This window comes from Drosophila teissieri, chromosome 3R (genome assembly GCF_016746235.2).
Source record: "Drosophila teissieri strain GT53w chromosome 3R, Prin_Dtei_1.1, whole genome shotgun sequence".
Taxonomy (NCBI): Eukaryota; Metazoa; Arthropoda; class Insecta; order Diptera; family Drosophilidae; genus Drosophila; species Drosophila teissieri.
In genome coordinates this window covers 4,719,237-4,743,086 of record NC_053032.1, presented here as the reverse complement: position 1 = coordinate 4,743,086, position 23,850 = coordinate 4,719,237, and the positions used below count along the sequence as shown (strand labels likewise).

General features: G+C 41.6%; 4 protein-coding genes across 4 annotated transcripts; 3 read left to right on the top strand and 1 right to left on the bottom strand.

Annotated features, from left to right (window-relative positions):
• The first annotated feature begins 6,907 nt into the window (after positions 1-6,907).
• On the top strand, positions 6,908-9,754 carry LOC122622114 (odorant receptor coreceptor). Its single transcript, XM_043800309.1, has 6 exons — positions 6,908-7,215; positions 7,306-7,820; positions 8,190-8,415; positions 8,818-9,022; positions 9,412-9,567; positions 9,639-9,754. Exons 1-6 carry the CDS (start codon positions 6,908-6,910, stop codon positions 9,687-9,689), a joined length of 1,461 nt encoding a protein of 486 aa, XP_043656244.1. The 3' UTR covers positions 9,690-9,754.
• A 3,055-nt stretch (positions 9,755-12,809) lies between these two features.
• On the top strand, positions 12,810-16,419 carry LOC122619516 (alpha-tocopherol transfer protein-like). The gene is made up of 3 exons (XM_043796499.1): positions 12,810-12,925; positions 15,164-15,468; positions 15,574-16,419. Exons 2-3 carry the CDS (start codon positions 15,164-15,166, stop codon positions 16,193-16,195), a joined length of 927 nt encoding a protein of 308 aa, XP_043652434.1. The 5' UTR covers positions 12,810-12,925; the 3' UTR covers positions 16,196-16,419.
• Positions 16,420-18,195: 1,776 nt separating this feature from the next.
• LOC122621303 (odorant receptor 83a) lies at positions 18,196-19,771 on the top strand. Its single transcript, XM_043799128.1, has 4 exons — positions 18,196-18,756; positions 18,815-19,014; positions 19,100-19,640; positions 19,712-19,771. Exons 1-4 carry the CDS (start codon positions 18,196-18,198, stop codon positions 19,769-19,771), a joined length of 1,362 nt encoding a protein of 453 aa, XP_043655063.1.
• A 343-nt stretch (positions 19,772-20,114) lies between these two features.
• On the bottom strand, positions 20,115-23,420 carry LOC122620324 (ubiquitin domain-containing protein 1). Its single transcript, XM_043797734.1, has 5 exons — positions 23,254-23,420; positions 22,984-23,126; positions 22,679-22,928; positions 21,639-21,879; positions 20,115-21,381 (listed from the first exon to the last, which is right to left on the bottom strand). The coding sequence occupies exons 2-5, from the start codon at positions 23,066-23,068 to the stop codon at positions 21,208-21,210; spliced, it is 750 nt and encodes a 249-aa protein (XP_043653669.1). The 5' UTR covers positions 23,069-23,126; positions 23,254-23,420; the 3' UTR covers positions 20,115-21,207.
• Between the last annotated feature and the right edge of the window lie 430 nt (positions 23,421-23,850).

The following is a 23,850-nucleotide window of genomic DNA, read 5'->3' as shown; positions in this document are numbered from 1 at the left end:
GGTCACTCCGCTCTGTCTTTATTGCCTAATGCAAATTTAATTGCGGTATACCTCCCAACTCCTCGACCACAATGGAAATGTTCTTTACTTCCGAATGTATTTTTGCGGTTACATTCTGAGACCTTATCATGTTACTGCTGCCCCTATTTGCCACGCCCAGCACGCACACACACCGCCCGCTGAGCCGGACTATCCACATTTGCTTCACTTTTCCGCCCACTTTCCCCGCGAGGTCGCTTTCCTTCTGGTGGAAAACGTTCAGCTGTTGCTGTTTGCTTCAATAAGCTCCCTCCTGATTGTGGCTAAAATAGGAAAGCCATGCAACTTCCGACTCCAAATGACGCTGCTTAGAGCAGCAGGCCCACTTGCCTCCTGCGGGAATTGGGTGCACTGGCATAAGTGAAATGAAGCACATCTGACTATCAGGTCTTTAAAAAACTACCTGTGTTAAGTAGGGATCACACTGGTAAAGAAATGCAGATATATGCAGATAATGCAGATAGAGGCATATGTCTCTATTACAGGTATTACATACATAGTACCTTTTCTGAATGAGAGATTAATTTCTGCACCACTACAGCTAGTAAAAAAAAATCTGATTGCGTTCACTTAATTCCCGTTACTGTGGGGTATATTATGCAATGCAAATAATGATACAAATTTGAATAGGTGCAAAATAAAAAAATATTGTCCTACTAGAATGTATACTTGTTTCATTTCATTTATTAATTTCTGTCACACTTTCACTTAATTTGAAAAGGTACTTCGTTAATTGTTAGTTTACCTTCGAGTTGAAAATGTTTATTCAAATTTTGTCAGTAATCAAACTACTGCCCAAAGTCTTTCATACGTACGCAGAGTCCGTACTCTTACAAGACATAATGCAGCTCCGTGAAAAGTTTCACCAAACTAAAAATAAATGTAGTAGTTACTAATCGCCTTCCTTTGTCTGGATTACTCAATAAAAGCGGTCCCCCGCCGAAACAGTCTCTCAATGCCTCATTGGACAGTGCGGCTCCGCATTTCTGGGATAACCCTTGGCACCCAATAAGAATCATTGGGCCGAGCCTTCGAAAAAGCCTGTTTCCTCCCTCTCCCCAACCTCTCCCCAGACTCGGGTGCATCAGTGCGTATGCGTTCTCCAAAGTTTGAACAACAGTTGTGTCTGTGGTAATTGCGGGGGAGAGCGAGTACTGTTGTCCTTCCCAGCTGATGGACGCCTAGCAGCTGTTATCACATCCTAATGCTAATGCGATTTTCATTGCTGGTGCTGTATCAGCGGATTCACCCCTCCCCTCTCCCCTTTCGAAGAGCAATACTCCGTACCCAATTTCTCGCCATCATGAGAGCGAAATTCATAGCATTCTGATGGCAGCTGGCTGGCGCTAACGATGCCGAAGCCTTTGGCCGTCTTCAGAAGCTGCTGCCGATGATAATATGATGGCTTATGTAACTAGTGCTGCATAAATCCAAGAAACACACACGCGCAAATCGGGCAGAGGCCAACGAAATGCTTATGTGTTGTGTTTTGTGTTTTACTCATGTCCTGGCTGCTTCTTAACTACTCAAATTGAAGCTTTTTTCGTTTTTCACTCGCCCTATACATATCCTTACTGTTCAAGTGTGTATGTGGGGCAGTTTGTGTCTGCAGCAGTGGTAATTCTTTTGGCGCACGAGCTGCTGCGTGCCCTTAAAACTAACAAGCCAGCAGCAAAAGAACTAGAACCAAAGGAGTGCGCCTTTGTCGATGTCTGACTTCAAGTGGGCGGAGGGAGTTGGCGGAGGGAGACCACACACTGGCACCATCCCTCACACTCACAATCGCGTTTGTTTCACTTCACTACCACACTCGCGATTTTTTAGAATTGGCCCGGTTCGGTTGGCTTTGCCTTGGGTTTTGGCTGAACTGACTTGCGAATCTGATGGCGGATGCGGATCTCGGTGCTGTTCATCTCACGTCGATGGACCATGTTTGACTGGCTCCCAATCGAAGCCATTGGCTGCCTTTCGTCGCCACGCTCGTTTTGTCCTGGCCAAATGCGGATCCCGTAACAGTGTCTGTGGTTGCTGCTGTGCTGCTGTGTTGCTCTCCTCTGCTGCCCTGCTCTGCTCACTTCTTATACGAATCTCTGCAAAGAGCAAGGAGCGAGGATTTCGAGAGAGAGAGAGAGAGCATTTAGATGGCATTCAGTTGCATTTCACAGGCTCAACGAGTCAAATATAATGCACGTGAATTGCTGGGACTGCCAGATGTTTTCAGATTGTGTTGCTTACCATAAAAGATAAAATGTCAAATGTCCTTAAAAATTAAAATTAAGCAAAAGTGCAACAATATACATATATTTATGTTTGAAACAATTTCGGAAATCGAGAGCTGGTCTAGGGTTAATTTGTCGTTTATCAGAAAATCTTTTCACATTTTGTTGAGTAATTAATTTTAGATTAAAGCAATTATTTTAATAAAGACACTAACCGAGACACCTGGTCATGTCCGTCTGCCTGTAGGAACATCAAAATCAAGCTAGAAACGTATTATTAGGCATGCATATTCTAGAAACGTCGACGCCCACAAATTTGAATACGTTTGGATTTCTTAAAATATTTAATTTTAATATGATTGTTTTTAATTTTACTGCTCTTCTTGTCAACTTGCCAACAAAATTTGGAAATTAATTCCTTCCTAGTTGGAGAAACTGTTATGTTTTTTTTCTTTCATACGGAAAATGTATTTACATAATTCCCAAAATAGTGGCAACGTCAAGCGTTTTGCCACAACATCTCTTATATTTTAAAACACTGTTTCACTCTCCCTCTATATCAAATGTTACTCTGTGCAGTCTTGTTTTTTCTCTTTCCAATATTTCCATCATTCCATTTTCTCTCTTTTCCAATATTCCAGTTTTTTTTATAGAAAGAGAGCTTTCTCTCAGAGCAAACTCTCCCTCTCACCGAACCGGCAAATTAAAAGATAGTGGCGCGAATTTTAAAATGCTGTTCACTTGCACTTGAATTTGCGAAGTATTTGTATGGTTCTTCTCATTGATTATATAATGATTATATTATTAATAAATTATGCTACAGTATTAGTCATTGTGTCAATGTGGTTTTAATTTTCTACAGTTTACACTTACAATTACAATTACAAAAAAAGATAAACAACAATCTGGTTCTGTGAATTCCCAGAAGGATAACAAAGAAAACCTTGCAACAGAAAGAGCACCCTTTATACTAATATAGAGCACCACAAGGCCAAAACTCGTTTAGTTGCCGCGTTGACAACTTTGTGGCAGGCGGCAAACAAATAAAACCTCACACTTGTCCTGAATGTGCATAATGTGGACAGTTGTGGGGCGGGGACCCAGCAGCAACTGCACTGTGAAAGGCAAATGCAGTGTCTTGGTGGGGATGTTGCCTGAGCATTGACCTGCTTAGACAGCTGAGAGATTCCGTATACTCCCCTATAACTTATGGGAGTACTGCAGATCTGGGAATGGGACCAACGGCATTAAATGGCAAATAAATCTAAAGTTAAACTTTTGACACTGTCTCGGCAAGGAGCCACGAAGGCTTTTCCCTCCGCCACCCTTGCCTTCCGGTTGAAATCTGTCGCCCTGTCAGCGGCAACAAAAGAAGTGACACTGGCACACAGACAGGCACAAGTGCACTAAGAGAAATAGTTTTGGTCACGATGGAAACATTCTATTATTTCAATGAAATAATTAGAGCTGCAAAATATTGACAATTTTAACTATGAATGATAAAATTATGAGCATACTTCAACTTACTGACGTCTTTCGACTTACTTATTAAACATTTTTTCTTTCTGTTCATTAAAATTATATTTTCAGTTGTCTCTTAAAATGAAACTGGTTGTTTGAATTTATGAGCGCCCAGCACCTCTTCCGAAATCTTTTAAAACTCGGGAATAAATAATAATAATTCTTGCGCATTTCGCGCCAGTCCGCTGCAGTTCGCATTTTCCGAATTTTCCTAATTTCCCGCATTTCTCTGCCATTCTTATGCCAACATTTCAACATTTCAACATTTCTTTTTCTTCCCTAATGGCCTGAAGAAAGAACACACACAGACCACTCTCAAACTGGCACACACCCCACGCACCTACATAAATGTGTTTTCGATCGGTTGTAGTGTTTTCCGATTCGGTTATGCATAGCCATAAATTCTGGTAGAAGCTTCTGTAGGTCGAGGGCTACGGCGGTCCAAAAATAAAGGAATTGTTCATGATGCTGGCAATTACGCACACACACAAGCAGAAGGGTGGGTGAGAAAGGACCTCGCACACACACAGTTGTCAATTGTTGTGCTGGCCGTTTTTGTTTGCCACTTAACAGATTTTTGTGTCCTTGCTGGGTATTGATTTTGAATTTTTCCTTCGTTGGCTTTACAAAAAGTCTTTGCGCCGTGTGCTTGTGTGAGTGCTCCTGAAAGCGATTTTTATTATGTGTGCGTGTGTGTCGCATTGATTTCGTAATTTATGAGCGATTTGATGGATTGCTCGAATACATTTTTATGTTTGTTTTTGAGTTTTTATTGTTTTACAGCTTGTGGTGCTTTGGTTGGAATTTGTGGCATTTTATGTGGAGATCCTTTGGAAGCCCTAATGCAAATCATTTGCTTTCGGCTAGAATGCGGACGTAAAGGTGTGAAGTAAATTAGTGTTGACAATGTTTTGAGCATATCATCCTAATAGAAAGCGCTTAATTTAACAAATCTCGTTTTCTGTGGGCTATATAATTTCTAATTATTATGTAATTCCACAAACCCATTTGTGCCATTTCAATCATTTAATTTGGCATCAGAATTGATCAAAGTAATGAGCACATAAACGGAATGGTAATAATAAAACCTGATTTGTTTATTTATTTAAATTGTAAATTAAATAAAGCAAGTTCCACTTTCCTCTGCAATGTCCATTACCATTAATTAATGGTAAAAGGCTGCAGATCTCACGATGTCCGCGGTTAGCTAATTGAACCAAACGCATCCGCGAAATTAAACTTTCAGCCACAAGCCCATAAAATAAATCAACCACAGCGAAAGGCTGAAAGGGGCAGTTTCAGGAGGGAACTTGGTTAGCATGAATGAGTTCAGGACGATTAAAAGATAAATTAATATTGTTAAATCCTTGCACCCAAAAAAAAAATCCACAAAGTCTTTGGGAAATAATAGGTGTTCGTGAGTGTCCTGCATTTAAATAATCCATTCATTAACCCATTTTTATCATTTCATTTCATAGCAGAATTGATCTAAGTAATGAGCCCAAAAACGGAATGGTAATAATAAATTTGTTTATTTAAATAAATATTTTATTGTAAAATTGTACATTTAATAAAGCAAGTGATACTTTCCATTTAAATGTTGCTTAATAATTAATGGTATAGGCTTTTCGACGAGTTTTTTATTCGACAAGCATTCAATCCGCTGATCAGCAGAATTGGAATTTTATGTTTATTGGTTACAAATTAAATTTTGATTTAGATAATTGTTTTATTCACGCAAAAGTCGACTGATTATTTTGAAGTCGAGTTGTTCGATTTTTCTCATGTTATTACCATTGTCAAAGAGTGTGAGTTTGATGATTTGCCAAAACAAAATTTAAGACTGCTGTTGACGCGCCTATCGAACTCCAGTGCTAATGAACTTAGAACGAGCAAGGACCAACTATCCATCAGGCCGGCCTCACACATTTTCATGCAAAAGGAACTGGTGTTATTTTTGTGGGTCAGCGATTCGCAGAGGGATCCGCGCCAAATGGGTTGTCTGAGGAATGGCATTAGGGCCAACAAATACAAGCGGGCATAATAAAATAATCGATGCTTTTAAAATTTGCATAAGTTTGGATACCGCAGATGCCACGCAAGGGGATGCCAGGGAATGAGCCCATCTCCAATCCCAATCTTCCAGTGCGCACACGCCGCGGGGATGGCACAGGACTGGGCCATGGCCCAAAACCGGAGTCCTAGACCTGGAGACGGCAGCAGTCGCGGTGGACAAGTTCGGGGGCGTTCGATTTAATTGTGGGAATTCGGCGTCTGCCACGCACCCTTCACATGTATGGACGTGGCTGAAGAGCTGAATTTTTAAGCGCTTCAAGGCGCCCGAGACCCATATGTATATTTTCATTAACATGTGTGGGTCGGAGGGAAAGTTACAGGCTCGGATTCAATGTGGCCTTGTTGCAGCCGTGGGAAATCGTCCTCAAAGTACACGTCCTTATGTACAGCGGAGCAAGTACCTAGCCGACAGAAGGAGCAGGCACTTGTCGACAGAGCTTGTTAACCTTCCGGATTTCACATTTCATTACCGTAGACCACGCGCTGCTGGCAGGTTAACTGTGGCCAGGTTCCTGTTTTGTAACTTAAAATATCCCGGTATAGCCTTATAGAGTGAAATGATTGCCTAGGAGTGCATTAATTGGGACTCAATAAACCCATACCGGACAACAATCACATTTGTATTTCTAAAGTTCAACAGGAAGGTAATCACCTGGTCTTTTAATTTTATTATATTATAATACTAAATAACAGTATTGGTATTGAGCTTGGGCTCATTTAGTATAATATTTAGTCACCAGTTTTAGAATTCCAAATTCCGATTTTACGATCAATAAATAGCTGGTTTAATATTTATTTGAGGGCAGACAACCAGAATATTCCATATTGACCTAATGCTAAGCGGGGATAAACTTCGCATTATACATTATCCCTCTATGAATTAAACATGCCAAATCGATTCATTTGGGGGAGCAAATTTCCTTTTTTGCGCTGCAAGCAAACCAAGGACTAATCACACACACGGAATATTAAACAGATTACCACGGCAATAGTAGCTGATTATATTGGCGAAACCTATTAACTTTGTGGTGAAATTTTCGCCGCTCCACAGGATGACAACCTCGATGCAACCGAGCAAGTATACGGGCCTGGTCGCTGACCTGATGCCCAACATCCGGGCGATGAAGTACTCCGGCCTGTTTATGCACAACTTCACGGGCGGCAGTGCCTTCATGAAGAAGGTGTACTCCTCCGCGCACCTGGTGTTCCTCCTCATGCAGTTTACCTTCATCCTGGTCAACATGGCCCTGAATGCCGAGGAGGTCAACGAGCTGTCGGGCAACACGATCACGACCCTTTTCTTCACCCACTGCATCACGAAGTTCATCTACCTAGCTGTCAACCAGAAGAATTTCTACAGGTGAGCAGAAAGTCAAAAAATCGCACTGAGTTTACGCGCACATGGGGAATAAAAGAAAATATGAATTACAAATTTATGTTATTTTTACAGAACGTTGAATATATGGAACCAGGTGAACACGCATCCCTTGTTTGCCGAGTCGGATGCTCGGTACCATTCGATTGCATTGGCGAAGATGAGAAAGCTGTTCTTTCTGGTGATGCTGACCACAGTCGCCTCAGCCACCGCTTGGACCACGATCACCTTCTTCGGGGACAGTGTGAAGATGGTAGTGGACCATGAGACGAACTCCAGCATTCCGGTGGAGATACCCCGGCTGCCGATCAAGTCCTTCTACCCGTGGAACGCCAGCCACGGCATGTTCTACATGATCAGCTTCGCCTTTCAAATTTACTACGTGCTCTTCTCGATGATCCACTCCAACCTCTGCGACGTGATGTTCTGCTCCTGGCTGATCTTCGCCTGCGAGCAACTGCAGCACCTGAAGGGGATCATGAAGCCGCTGATGGAGCTGTCCGCCTCACTGGACACCTACAGGCCGAACTCGGCGGCCCTCTTCAGGTCCCTGTCAGCCAACTCCAAGTCGGAGCTAATTCATAATGAAGGTGATTTGATAAGTATAGTGTGATGAAATACATACACACACGTATATAAAAACCTATTAAGCTAATGTTTTGCAGTTAATATAACGATTGTTGCTTTTAGTCAAATAATTAGTTAACTAATACTGAGTTTACTACAAATTTTTAAAGCCCTAACTATAAAACATATTTTCAGTTTTTTCAATTAATGTCAGATAATTGGAAAAACAAACTTGCACGCAAAGTTGCAACATGCCTTTAAATCTTTTACCCAGTTATTCAGTGAAGCTAATCTTCTTATTATCCATCTAACAATCTGAAAGTATTTTGCATCAAACGAAATGATCACTGAATCGAAAAGTGCCACTGTAAGCTGTACTACCTTCATTACAGAAAAGGATCCCGCCACCGACATGGACATGTCGGGCATCTACAGCTCGAAAGCGGATTGGGGCGCCCAGTTTCGAGCACCCTCGACGCTGCAGTCTTTCGGTGGGAACGGTGGCGGAGGAAACGGGACGGTGAACGGGGCTAATCCCAACGGGCTGACCAAAAAGCAGGAGATGATGGTGCGCAGTGCCATCAAGTACTGGGTCGAGCGGCACAAGCACGTGGTGCGGTGAGTTCAAATCCTGGCCAAACTTGGCTGGCCTTTTCAAGAGGGCTTCGTCCTTGCATTTGGGTGATTTGTGCGAGTATGTGCGCGTACGGCTCATAACTGGCCAGAAAAGTCCTCTAATTGCACTAAATCATTACACTTTCCAGGGGATTGAATTCTTACCTTGAACAGAGCACCGAAATGATCACACTTTCCATTACTTTTTTAACACTTCAATAGCAGTTATCGAAACATGTGTTCTCATTTATAAGGAGCTTAACAGATCCCTGCAGCTTGTTTGATTTACCTGCAACTACTTCCTCAATTGCAATCATTGATGGTGTGTGCAGTTGTTGATCCCAATATTGACTCCAGTCCTGCCTGCAATTCTTCATCCTTTTCCCCGTTGCCTTTTTCCGACAGGCTGGTAGCTGCCATCGGCGATACTTACGGAGCAGCCCTCCTGCTTCACATGTTGACCTCGACCATCAAGCTGACCCTTTTGGCGTACCAGGCCACCAAAATCAACGGAGTGAATGTCTACGCCTTCACAGTCGTCGGATACCTAGGATATGCCCTGGCTCAGGTGTTCCACTTTTGCATATTTGGCAATCGCTTAATTGAAGAGGTGAGCTTGTGCAAAGGTATTTAATTGGCAAATTACGTGTTGGGCACAGATAAATTTATAGATACATAATACATACATTGAAAATCATTCCCCGCCGATGTGTTGAAGATGTAAAAGCATTCAAGATTTGCCACGTATACATTTTTTAAGGCGGCAGTCTCAAAAAGGTTCTATGCAATATTTGTATTTATTATAAATGTTTAGTCATAATTATCTTCAGCTGAAAGTGCAATGTGTTATGCTCTTTTTTATATCAATATATATACACATCAATAGCGTAAGTGTCTATTACTTTATTTTATTCATTTTAAACGATATTTATAGGCACATTGTTCGACTAAATGGACTAAGCTATCTTGCGTATCCTAAATAGTATTTTCACTTCGCAGAGTTCATCTGTCATGGAGGCGGCCTATTCGTGCCACTGGTACGATGGCTCCGAGGAAGCCAAGACCTTCGTCCAGATCGTGTGCCAGCAGTGCCAGAAGGCAATGAGCATATCGGGCGCGAAGTTTTTTACCGTCTCCCTGGATTTGTTTGCCTCGGTGCGTTTCATTTGATTTAATGAAGGCGGGAAATCTGAATCTAAGTCCGCTCGAACTTTTCCGATTCGCAGGTCCTTGGTGCCGTTGTCACCTACTTCATGGTGCTGGTGCAGCTCAAGTAGGCTGCCGATGAACCCACGGATTTTTGTACCAGGAAAGCGAATGCCAAGGAGCCACCGTGCCAGACCAACCCCCAACCCTCAACCGCCCAGCCACAGTGCCCGCCCACCGCCCCCCGCACTGTGCAACCAGCAATATCACAGAGCAATTACAACGCAAATTATATATTTTATACCAGCGACGAGCGAGCCTCGTGGGGCATCATGGAGACATTCTGGGGCACATAGAAGCCTGCAAATACTTATCGATTTTGTACACGTGTAGAGCTTTCAATGTCAACCCAAGATGCAAACTAAATAAATGTGTAGTGAAACTAGAGAGTTTAATCGTAGAGGTCATGGGAGAAATAGTGGAAGTTCTTTGCTAATAGTTATACCCGTTACTCGTAGAGTAAAAGGCTGCTCACATGATAAGCGTGGAATTTAATGGGCTAGACGCCGTGTGTAACGCATCACTGGCTTGCTTGCATGCCGCTATTTTTTCAGGCTATGTGCAAAACGAACTAAATTTTGGATTTAAATTGTACTATAATCACAGTGTTTTGGGCAGTACTCATTTTTTCCACTTTTTTGGCAGCAGAAACAGTGGAAACGGCCAACCATCGTCCACAGTTGCAGCGGGCAATTAAAAGTGGCAAAAGTGTAATTCCGAATCACACTCTCGAACGTGAATCTCCACACACTTAGCTCCATTTACCTCTCCTATATCTGTGCCGTTTTGAAAGCGCACTTTATGGTTTTCCAAATTGCCCAACTGGGCTGTCTGACTCCGCAGCGGGTTAAAACTTAAGCAACAACAAGAAAACGCTCCACAGCGCAAAATTTTAATGCGGCCACGCTCTGTACATTCGACGGAGTTTTTATTTCTTAAAGCTTTCATAAAAAAAAAACCAACGAAAAGTGACTATAACTAAAATTGCGCCAAGAGTGTGCGCCAGATGGGGTAAGACGAGGTGGATCGTAGTATCTGTATCTGCCTTATACCCCCAGGTACCCCTACGTACCCCTGGGTACCCCTAGGTACCCCTTACCAACCAACTGCTTCTTACTGTTAATTTCTTTGTTGCGCACACTTTCGTCTGCCAATGAAAGTTTCTTGACTTTGGCTTTGGGAATGCAACAACAGCGGCTACTGAAACTACTTAATTTATAAGTCTATGGTTTAATTAGTTTTCTTTCTTTCAAGCTTGTTTTGTATCTGGGGGCCACGGAGGTACATCTTCCTGTTCTTGTCTGCAGTTTTCGGAAATTTATGCGAATTTTTCAGCCTCATTTGCTGTTTTCCAGTTGCCAGTGCGATTTCTTTTTGTAATTTTAATATAACGCTACACGAATAGAGTCATTAACATGCCATCATACCATTCATTTTGAACAAGACAATCTGTTTATGACATTTTTATTTATGTCCTAAGCTAGTTAACTCTTTAGCTTACATAATTCTTCAAATTTTCGGCATTCGCCGTATCTTGGTGTCAATGAGTATTGTAGAAATTGATGCACATAGGAAAACAATTTTATTAATTTCATCATGGCCGCATTCGGATGAGAAGAGCAAGTGCAAGACAAACCACAATTTGATATTAAGTTTGTTCACTTAAATGGATGTCAAAAGAGATCCCCACTATTTGGTAAAACACTAGTGATTCTGAACATAAGCTTGCTACTAAAATGTCTTGAATATAATTCATCCAATGTGAGATTCAAGGTATAAAAACGATTCTGATTGAAGTAAAATATATTAAGCTATTAACAATTTCAAAAGTTAAATCTGTTTTATTCTTTTCGCCGTCGATATATACATTGGCGAAGTTGGCCCAATAAGGGCACAACAAAACATTGCCGAATGGTGAAACCAAGTTTAAAAATCGAAAGCTGTATTTAATTTATCGCAATAGCTTTACTTGTAGTTCCCGTAGTTTTTACTGCGAATCATGGAGTATCATGGAGTATCCACTGTACGATTTATCATAATCGTCTTTATGGGAACTGCTAGAATTAGTGTTTCAATTTTTTTTTGCTATAGAAGTCGTGAGCTGGTTAGTTGGTAACTTTTTTCGCATTCGGTTCGATATTTATTGCCACACTGGCCGCGTCTCGCATTGTTTGGTTTAGAAAAAGGGCAAGCCAAGTTTAATGCATGCAAAGTCAAAGTCGGAATCCCCCGCCCCCTCCGGCAGCCCCTTCCCCCGCGTCGGGCGACGATAATTGCTAGCAATCAGCTAGCTGGAACAATAAAAATCGACAAAAAAGCACAAGGAATATTAAAGCAACACGAGCAAAACGCAATGCAAGCCAAGACAACGTTATGGAAAATGTTCATTTTCATTTAAATGAAAATGAGGAAACGGCAGACAAGTTCAACGACTCCCGGCTGCTTAGTAAGAGGCATCGCGGCGAATCCAGCGCCAATTTCATGTGCACTAAATTGCTTAATTATGAAATGTCGAAAACGTATAAAGAAACAATTAAAGCCGAAATTATTTCAGCAAAGCAGCGACTAATGCAATTCCCAGCCAATAGATTGGGCCACACGCGTTCGAAAGTTAACAACTTACTTGTTGCACACACTACGATGCGTGTCTGATGGCGCTCAGGGGGCGTGGCACAACCAGCTTTTCACCCAGCTGCAGCAGACAAAAGACTGAAGGCTCGAACACTACATTTGGATGGATTGGTGGGTGGCAAGCAAAAGACTTAGGACACGAACTTAAGTACTGGATAGATTTGCGAGTGATTGAATGGCAAAAGAATAGCAAAAGACTGAGAACAACAACTAACCAATCAGCGGATTAGAGGTCAGGTGTTTGGGACTTGGGACTTCTTCGGGACTTATTTCTGGCTATGCGTATCTGGCCGTTTGCCAGTGGAGCGTGGATAGACCGCGCCGCTCATTGAACCCATCTTGCGCAAATGGCAAACAGACTTCCTCCCCCGCTCCCCCCTTCCGAGGAGCCGGCGCGTGCATTTTTCTTTTTGACCGATTTTCATGGCATGATCTGTTTTACGGCTTTCGGTTTTCTTTCATCGCGTTTCCCGACGAGCGATCCGCGATCTTCGGATCTTTTCGTTTTCGGAATCGGCGGGTATTTAAGTGGCTCGAAACGTGTTTGCAGACATTCAGTTTCTGTTATCGTCTTGAGCGCTTCGGTTGTGTGCTTTTTATCATACGCCGCGTTGTCCGTTGGATACACTGTCTAAAGGAATAACTCTGACCAACTAATCATTTCATTCTAACCAAGGTGAGCATTCCTATCAGATATGCACCTCTGCTCAAACGTGGAGCCCACAATTCGTGGGACAACGCCCGGAATTTAAATAAGTGCGCCGAAATATTCACGATAAAGTGTACAAATCATGTGTTGCCTTCCAGAAATACAAAAGATGTTGAGCAGACAATAACTTCACTTGAAATTGTGCGAATAACTCAATGGCAGCGAATAATGAAGAAGTCCATACTTATATGGCCCAACAATGTTTGATTAAAATCATTTCGGGGACGATTCCTCACGAAAAAGAGTTCATTGATCGGAGAGTATTTAATAATAATAAAAACAGCATGCTTAAAATATATTAAAGTGTAAAGAATGGCACTAAAATGATAGAAGTGACATAATTAATTAATTATACCCAAACTTATAAGATGATAAAGCAGATACGAAGAAATCAACGAAATCGAAACCATTGTCTTCGTCAAAAAATCGACCTATGATACCTGGTCATCATATTTAATTGGAACAAACAAACATATATACACATTTTAAATGCCATTATATTATTACATATATCTAAATTGTTTTGAACACTTAAAGCTCATTTCTTTTTCCTGTAAGCCGCTTGTTTACAAACCATTTCCCAAACCACTTAATGCTATGCCCGCAATAGTGTTCTGAAATTAAAAAATAAAATCACATTTCAAAGAACAAACAGGCAAACAAAATTATTGTAATGGCAGACTTTAGACCGAGATGAGAACCAGAAGACAAAGACCGAAAGAAGATGAAACCGAAAGCACTTTAACTGGCGCCAAACGACCAAAAAAAAAGAAAAGCACCCTTTATAAAACCCGTTTTTGTTAATTTTTCTCGCGACTTGGTCGTTTTTTTTCGAATCACTCTATTTTGTACTGTTTTGTTTTTCTGAAGCTTTTCGCAATATCTGCAATAGAGGTGCAGGCTAGCAGAAAAATTTGCAATAGTCGCAGCGGCCATTAGCGCAACAAAAAATGGAAAAATTGAGGAAAACCATACGAGTGTGCACACACACCAATTTGAGTGTGGTCGAGCCTCGTCCAATCCACCGCTGGTGATTACAATGCTAACAGGTTGCAGGTTGCAACTGCAGCAGGAGCTGCGGTTGCATTTCCAGCTGGTTGCGGCATGTGCAACACACGGGCGTCAAATCAAATCCCCTTTAGCTTTTCGAGAGCTTTTCTTCCACCAGCTGCAATTGACCCCAATGAGCTCTGTATGCGGTGTGCGATGTTGCAAGTTTACATTTTTAAATTAGCCCACTGGTTGCAGTGGAATATTCTGTGCAATTCCCAAAGTTGCCTGAGATAACCATTCGTACACACTCTAAATGTCAGTTACCTCACGTTCGCGCATCACTAAGAAAGGTTGAAAAAGTAGAAAATCAAGTAGTAAACGATCAAGCTGAGCAAAAAGTATGCCCCAATGGACACAAACATAGCAGCGGCGCTTGGGCCAAAATATACTTTATAACTATTTATTGACTATTACGACTACCTTCGAGTCACTTTTCTCTATTAGCATACACTTACATTTTCATTACTTATTCCCCGCGGTATTCACCAATATACATGTCACCACAAAAGGCCAGGCAGATGGCCAAAATTTAAAGCAGATGGGCCCTCGAATTTTTGGGGTCGATGTCAGCTGATTTTGCTTTGGACATTACGCAAACTCTCTAAGTTAGCCAAGTACTATACATACATATGTATATTTGGGTTTAAGGGGCGGAATACATACTTACTTTTGATACATATTTGGCCACAGCCCATGCTAATGAATCCGGGCACTGACGTGTGACCGCAAGACCCACGAAAATCCATCGTTTTGAAAGCGCGCAATTAAAATGTCAAAAATATCTGCTTATTGCGAATGGCTTATTAAAAATTGTGTCGAAATAGCCAGAGAAGAAGGGGGGTTGCAATTTTATTGTCTTTACCAAAGTGTTCGCCTTTTGATCTTTATCTTAAATCGGTGGGCATGACCTAATAAAAAAAACTTTTTACATACGAAATAAGGCTTTGTAGTTGAAGATCGAAACGTTTGACATTGATTTAACTCAAGAAATTAATGATGAATTTAGCTATGAATAAATCAGTTTAACATTGAAATAATTTGATGATTAATTATTTTTGATAAATTTGTATCGAAAGTTGTACATATCAATAGTATTCAATTCAAAAGTAGTAAATATTTAAATGAATCACTTAACACCTAACCTCCCTCCAGATGATGATGCTACACCCCACACCCGACCAGCGCGTGAGCATCCGCGAGGAGCTCCGTGAGCCGGAGGATCCCGCAGACATTGAGCGCGACATCAAGCTGATCCGCGAGTGGCTGGAGACGCAGCCCCACCTGCCCAAGGACATGGACGACATGCGGCTCACGACCTTTCTGCGCGGCTGCAAGTTCAGCCTGGAGAAGGTGAAGAAGAAGCTGGACATGTACTACACCATGCGCAATGCGGTGCCAGAGTTCTTCTCCAACCGGGATATCAATCGGGAAGAACTTAACATTGTACTGGACTATGTGTAAGTATTTCACAAAAACAAGTATTTTAACTTTCGCTAAAGACAATAATGGAAAGGTAAGAAAACTAAGTCCACGTCTCTCTAATATTCTTTATCTCCTTACAGGCACTGCCCCACTCTACCAGGGATTACGCCCAATGGACGCCGCATCACGTTCATCCGGGGCATCGATTGCGACTTCCAGCCCCACCACATCCTGGACGCCATGAAGGTGGCCCTGATGATCGGAGATGTGCGCCTGGCAGAGGAGAGCGTTGGCATCGCCGGCGACATCTTCATCCTGGACGCGTCGGTGGCCAGCGCCGCCCACTTCGCCAAGTTCTCGCCCACCGTGGTGAAGAAGTTCTTGATCGCCGTGCAAGAGGCGTATCCGGTGAAGGTGAAGGAGGTGCACGTGATCAACATCTCTCCGCTAGTGGACACCATCTTCAACTTTGTTAAGCCTTTCGTGAAGGAGAAGATCCGTAGCCGCATCACCTTCCACAACGACGTGGAGAGCCTCTACAAGGTGGTACCCCGCGACCTCCTGCCCAACGAGTACGGTGGCAAGGCCGGCGGCGTCGTAGAGCTTAACCAGTGGTGGAAGCAGAAACTGGTCGACAACACCCAATGGTTCAAGGACCAGGAGGACAAGAAGGCCAACGAGTCCCTGCGCCCCGGAGCACCCAAGACGAGCGACGACCTCTTCGGCATGGAAGGCACCTTCCGTCAGCTTAACATCGACTAGGTCCCAAGGATCCTTCAGGATTCACAATCCAGGTCCTGCGACCGTAACCCAGCTTGTCTAACCGTTAATATCAGCCGCTCATTTGATTAGTTCAAGCTCGTGTGCATGACCCTTGCTTAGTTGCTTCATTCTTTCGCCACAATCCATTGTTTATCTATCTAATATCATCAGTACATTGCAGTAATTACAATAATAAAGAACCAGCATTTTAAGGAATGAATAAATTATTTGAAATTGCGGCTTTATTGATCTACAGTGGATTATCCACATCTCAAGTAGAAAATGCTCACAAGTACTGAATTACTGAATTCCCGCAGGCAGTTCCAACTAACTGCCGGAAAAATAACCAATCTAAACGTGGATAGGTTCAGAGGGGTCGGTATCCTTACATTAAGTTAAATTACAATTAAGCTAATATTATGTGTATTTTCTTTATTTTATTTAAGACTATCACTACTGCCTTCTCGTTTCTCACCTTGCTGCAAAAAATGGATTCACGAGAATAAAAAACTTGTTTTCCATAATTGTGAAATAATGATGGATTTCAATAAAATCATTCAAAACGATTTGCCCATCTGAATATCTATGTATTCAATTTTTTTTTATTTTCCCCCATCAAATATTATTTCAACTTTGGCATTACACGTTTGAGCAGTGTGTTACAGTAATGTAAATAGTGGACGACTTTATAGCATCGACATTTGAAAAGTACGCTATTATTTAAATAACGCCTTTAGTGGAGTAGAAAATGCTCACAAGTACTGAGGTCAAACCAATACTAGCATGTTATGATCTCAAACCTCTTTATTCAATTAAACAAGAGTGTGCGCTATAGTCGCGTTCCACGCTATCTGATACCCGTTACTCAGCGTGGCAGTTTGGTGTGCTTAGTGGGCGTTAGAGAGGGCGTGGCATATTGCCTCTAGGTTTATATGGTCGCAAACGTTTCTTCTGCCTGTTCCATAAACAATTTAGTTTACCATAAATTGGAATTTGAATTGAGTGTAAGTGGAAAGTACAACAAAAATTTGATAACATTGGAGACAATGTAATTCCATATTTATTTTATAGAATTAGTTCCGCAAATATTTTTAGAAACAGAAAGATGCCCTTTATATGCATCAAATTAAGGAATAAACTAATCAGGGAGGAATGAATGTCAAAGGAGGAAAGCGTTTCTCCACGAACGCCCCATTAAAATAATGAACGAGCAAGGAATGAGGGCACAGACCAGGACTCGCTGCCGATGTCTTATTGCGTGTGCCACCGTGCACAATGAAACCCATATATTTTACTCGTCGCATGTCGCCACTTTGTGCAACATGCACATTTTCAACAAAGGCAAGTATGTCGCATTCAGAGGGAGGATGGAAAGCCCATGACAGACTCCTCCCGACTGACTTATTCCTCCGACATATTAGTTCCGTTCATTGTTGGTGCGCATTTCGGCGTACGAAATCAAGTGCTGCCAACATATCGCAGTCACGACTCCTCGGACATGGTCAACTGGGCTTCAATGGGAAGCGCTTTCCTTCCTCGATGGCAGGGTTTATTTGGAATTGATGGCCGTCCAGCTAGCAAATTGCCAAGAACCCATCTGAATGGTTGGGTAAATGGCGGTTTGACTTGTAAAACTCAGTTGCCCAACTGTACAATACTTACATCAGATTTCCCTTGGCCAACTAAGTTATCTTCTCTTGGCCAAAATCCATTATTCGGATTATTTATATTTAAGCAATTCAGTTGATACTCATTCAAGTTTTGTTAACCAAACCAAAAACCAAAGTTTTTCAAACCAAGCTAATCATTTAGCTTATCACTTATTCATATGAACATTAAGTATGAACAATAATTCTTTGGTGTTGGCTGCAACTTGTAATTTAAAGTTTATTTAGCTGGGAAAATATAATTGAATAGTTTATAGAAATTCAGGCATGAAGCAACAAACCTATAAAAGGGTTAGACAAAAGCCCTGGATCTAAATACTATGTTTGGTCATAATGAAGAGCACATCCAAGGAAGATAGGATTAAAGCCGACTCCAAGCGACGCGACCTGTTTGTATTTGTGAGGCAAACCATGTGTGTAGCGGCCATGTATCCTTTCGGATATTACGTGAAGGGCTCTGGAGTCCTGGCAGATCTGGTCAGAGTCTGTGACTTGGCCTACGAACTCCTTAACTACTTCGTATCGGTGCATATAGCCGGCCTGTACATCTGCACCATCTACATCAACTACGGCCAGGGCGACTTGGACTTCTTCGTTAACTGTTTGATCCAAACTATTATTTATTTGTGGACCATAGCGATGAAGCTTTATTTTCGAAGGATCAGACCTGGAAAACTGAATGAAATTTTGTCCAACATTAATGATGAGTACGAGCCACGTTCTGCTGTAGGATTCAGTTTCGTCACAATGGAGGAGTCTTATCGGATATCCAAGCTATGGATAAAAACCTATGTGTATTGTTGCTACATCGGCACCATTTTCTGGCTGGCTCTTCCCATTGCTTACAGGGATGGGAGCCTTCCTCTCGCCTGCTGGTATCCCTTTGACTACACGGTGAGTTTACGATATGCATATAAACAAGAAATACTGAGTTAAGGGACACCATCTCCAGCAACCTATTGTCTATGAGGTAGTATTCCTTCTTCAGGCGATGGGACAGATACAAGTGGCCGCATCGTTCGCCTCCTCCAGTGGTCTGCATATGGTACTTTGTGTCCTGATATCTGGGCAATACGATGTCCTCTTTTGCAGTCTCAAGAATGTATTGGCCAGCAGCTATGTACTAATGGGAGCCAATATGGCGGAACTGAAGTAATTTTATTGAGCATATGATGATTAAGACTTTATTAGTATATATTTGAATTCATATAATGACTGAAATCTGTCATGCTTGCAGTCAATTGCAGGCTGAGCAATCTGCGGCTGATGCCGAGCTAGGTCAATATACCTACTCTATAGAGGAGGAGACCCCTCTGCAAGAACTTCTAAAAGTTGGAAGCTCAATGGACTTCTCCTCAGCATTCGGGCTGTCTTTTGTACGGTGCATTCAGCACCACCGATACATAGTGGCGGCCCTGAAAAAAATTGAGCATTTCTACAGTCCCATCTGGTTTGTGAAGATTGGTGAAGTCACTTTCCTCATGTGCCTGGTGGCATTCGTCTCGACGAAGAGCACGTCGGCCAATTCTTTTATGCGGATGGTCTCTTTGGGACAGTACCTGCTCCTAGTTCTCTATGAGCTCTTTATCATCTGCTATTTCGCGGACATTGTTTTCCAGAACAGTCAACGATGTGGTGAAGCCCTGTGGAGAAGTCCATGGCAGAGACATTTGAAGGAGGTTTGCAGCGATTACATATTTTTTATGTTGAATTCCCGCAGGCAGTTCCAACTAACTGCCGGAAAAATAACCAATCTAAACGTGGATAGGTTCAGAGGGGTCGGTATCCTTACATCAAGTTAAATTACAATTAAGCTAATAATATGTGTATTTTCTTTATTTTATTTAAGACTATCACTACTGCCTTCTCGTTTCTCACCTTGCTGCAAAAAATGGATTCACGAGAATAAAAAACTTGTTTTCCATAATTGTGAAATAATGATGGATTTCAATAAAATCATTCAAAACGATTTGCCCATCTGAATATCTATGTATTCAATTTTTTTTATTTGCCCCCATCAAATATTATTTCAACTTTGGCATTACACGTTTGAGCAGTGTGTTACAGTAATGGTTTAAATAGTGGACGACTTTATAGCATCGACATTTGAAAAGTACGCTATTATTTAAATAACGCCTTTAGTAGAGTATATAATTCAAAAGAAAATAATTGAATCGGAATACTTAATAATTGCCTAATTTATTATAACAATTTAAAATTAAATATATAAAAGTCATGAAAAAAGAAAGCATTTGAAGTAAATCCTTAGCCTTAACTTTTCCAGTGCACGTACTATTATAGTTATTAATGTGGAACACAAATTTTATATACCGCCGGAGTAAATGCTGTATGCTGTATGCGCACTTAAAACGGTCATTTGACGATCCTCATTTATTTAAAAAATTATACATGTGCTTCAGATATAAGTTATTGACCCTAAACGCAAATTAAATCATATACATTTATAAGGTACTTGGGTTAACTCTCCAACTTCCTACCCCGCATTAACTACACACGATGTGTTTCCTTCATTCTTGTTAACTACATTTGAGCAATTTATTTGCTTAACAATCTGTGTGCTCTTTGTGTTTTGTCACAATTATGATCATTCTCAGTGTTGTGCTTGACATTTTGTACAGTATCAAAAATGCTTTGTTGCATGCTTTCTATTGCGGCCAAATACTAAAATTCTCGTTTATTTTTACATTACATATACATCGGGCAAATGCTCAAACACTTGCTTACAATTAGTTAATAGAGGCCTTCTATGTTGGTTTTTATAAAATTGTACACATTTTTAGTTTTCAATAGACAAGTGGCCAAGAAAATTATAGTTACTGTTCTCTATATAGTTGCTTTCATATACAGTTGACAGTATATGTTTTATGAACTGAATAAATCAGTTTTTTTATAATGTAATTACCATCAAAAAAATATATTTAAGTTTATGATTTATGGTTCTCATTCTGATTTCCCTTTCTCAGCGACTTAGTTTCGATCTTTTGTTTTACAATTTTTATATAGACATATTAAACAAAGCGCAACAAGGCGAGCAGCCACAACAAAAGCAACAGCAACGAGGCAGACAGGGCAACAATTTGCAATTGTTGCTTGTTCCGATAAATGCTATGAGTATGCTGGTGCTGTTGTGCCCGTTGATGCTGTTGTTTTCTGTACATTCCCCGTATGGTTTCTTGAGCCATGAACTGAGTATATGACAATCCTCCTCCTCAAGATAACGTTGCTCGCTTTGGCCAAAAGTTGCTGCTGCTGCTGATCCTGCGGCTGCTGCCGTGGCTCCTTGCAGATGCTGTTGCTGTAGACTAGTGTGAGTAGACTGCGCCGCTAGCTGGCGTGCGCTGTACATGTGTTGTTGTCGTGGTTGTAGTGCTCCGTGTTGACAATCACCTGCACCACATATCCCTGGTGTATACTGCACTCGTCGATTGGCACCTTGTCGCCCAGCAGCTTGCCGCTGTAAAACCATCGCTGACAGCAGGCGTTGACAGCCTCGGCGGCCTGAAAAGTTTGAGTTTAAGTAAAGATTAGAACTTCAATCATTTTAAGCGATTAACAAAATAAAAATAATGCTGCTATTTACTACACAGTAGAATAAATGTTTAAAAATGATATTTCTATTGTGATTATGTAAATTTCTATAGTTCATTTAACAAAATTCTTTCGTTCTCTAACCGCATCGATTTTTTTGCTACATTCACAAAACATCTTTGTGGTCAACAAGTACAGAGAATTTGTATATTGACTGCTGGACTCACCTGAAGCTTTTTCTTGCACTGCCCTACGGTGTCCTTGGAGTAAACCGGTAGTTTAACATCAGTCATGGTGGATGATATGCGCAGCTTCAAAAAGATATCGGTGCCACCATCCACGGGCTCAGAGTATTCGGCAGGCGAGTCGCGCCCATTCTCCTCCTTTACAATATTAATGGGATATGACAGACAGTAAATGGGCACTTTGTACTGGGTGCCCAGCTCATCGTAGCATTCTGTAAGGTAGCTGTGGAAAAGCACAACAGTGATCAGTAACCGGGCGGCCCTACTATCATTATCTTATCGTAAATTCCCATCTATCCCAAAAATGATTCACTCAATATGGCCTAATGCTAATGATTTAATGCCAAGTAGGCCAAGTCGGATAAGAGAGTAGATAATAGCGGAATTACGTAGTTATCTCCCTTCAAGGAGACTTATGCATGTCATGCCGAAAGTGGTGGAAAGGTCAGCGCTGCATTTAAATAAATGTGGTCAACAGTCCGAGGCGAGTGTCGGAATGTCAGTCAAAAATCGATGTATAATCAACACGTTAGCGTGAAGAAGTTCAGTAGAGGGGTGAAGAGGTCAAATACTCTAGGAAGGAACGTGGAATAAACGTGGAATTGGTAACGAAAGCTAAATAAATAATTCCCCGCAAAACCGTTGTTAATAAAAAAAATGTACCATTCATTTTGAATATACATTTATATAACATTCATTTGAATAGTGCGAACTTCGTATTTCAGTTAAGTTTCCTATTTTCCTGGCGGGCTCATCACTTATTTACGACCCCTGTGGTGTCTAGCAAAGGACACATGCAAATCGCTGTCATGCATTAATGGAGTTATGGCATGGTAAAATCACTGTATATATTATTGATTTTCTGGGCGATGGTAATTAGCATTTGAAACTTTTCAGTTTTGTAGTACAAATTGAGAACGTCAAGTTCCTCAGACTATAATTTACTACATATTTTTAAGTTTTCTTGCCAAGAGAAGTTACGTATAGTTGCCCAGTGGTCAGATTTGTTAAGAGCAACTCACCCATTCGGAACCGATACGTTAGCTCCGTCCAGAATGGCCTGGGCCATCTGGAAGTCAAGTCCCTCGGCCGCGGTAGTGGCCGCCCGCAGCGCATCCCAGATCTCCTTTCGACCGTCGAAGGCCGGCGCGGTATCCCAGAACTCATCCCGCTTGGACCGCAGCTGTCCCTCGGTGAGTGGCACGTCGGATCGCCACCGGATGGTCTCGTGGCAGAGCGGTCGGTTCTTGCGGGCCGCACCCATGGCAATGCCTGAATTGACGCTATTATATAGAAGGTGTCAACGCATATATCGAAGGCCACTCACCTGCGCTGGTGGGACGCGAGATGCTCGCCGAGGAGACGCTCATCGTCTCGTTGTCGGGGTTCATGCGACACACACAGGCGCCCATTGTCACACTCAGCGACACTGCACTGCACTCCAATCCACTCCGCTCCGGTAAAAAGGATCTACGGATATACGGCATATATACATGACACATAAGGTACATGCACTCATTAGAGGGTCCAGTTCGTACGCCAGTTCCGGAAAGTCGGAATCTGGGATTCTCGGAACCTGACAATATTCGATACTCACCTCCGCCCGCACAGCCGCCTTGTTCGTCTCCTCGTCTATACTATGTGCGCCTTATTTTGGGGCTCAGTTATCGGTCGATCGGCTGTTTATTTTTATTATTGTTGCCTAAAATGCCCTCTGCTTTTTATTTTATGCACACGAGCAGTGTGACCGTAGCCACAACGACAAAATAATTCGGACCGCCGGTAAATGGCACTAAAATACTTCACCGGATATAATAAGTTTTTAGTATTTGGCCTCATTTGGATTATAGATATTTTTGATGGAAGCGGGGAACTGCATCTTATATTGTTATATCAATATATTTCCGCTTTAATGGCATTTAAAATTATTCATTTCAATCATAATAATTTTATTAATAATAAAAGGATACAATGGTCTAGTAATATATATAGTATTTTTTCGATAATTGTATTATTCGATCAATCGATACTTTGGAGTTTTAAAAAAGGTTGCACATAAGCGTATTATAAATAATTCAAGAAATTAATTTATTAAATACTTGTTAAAAAAATTAGCCTTGAAAATCAAATACTAGACACAGAAGAATATGTTCTCCTAACCAAAAGCCAATTATCACAGTTTTAAGGTCCTCCG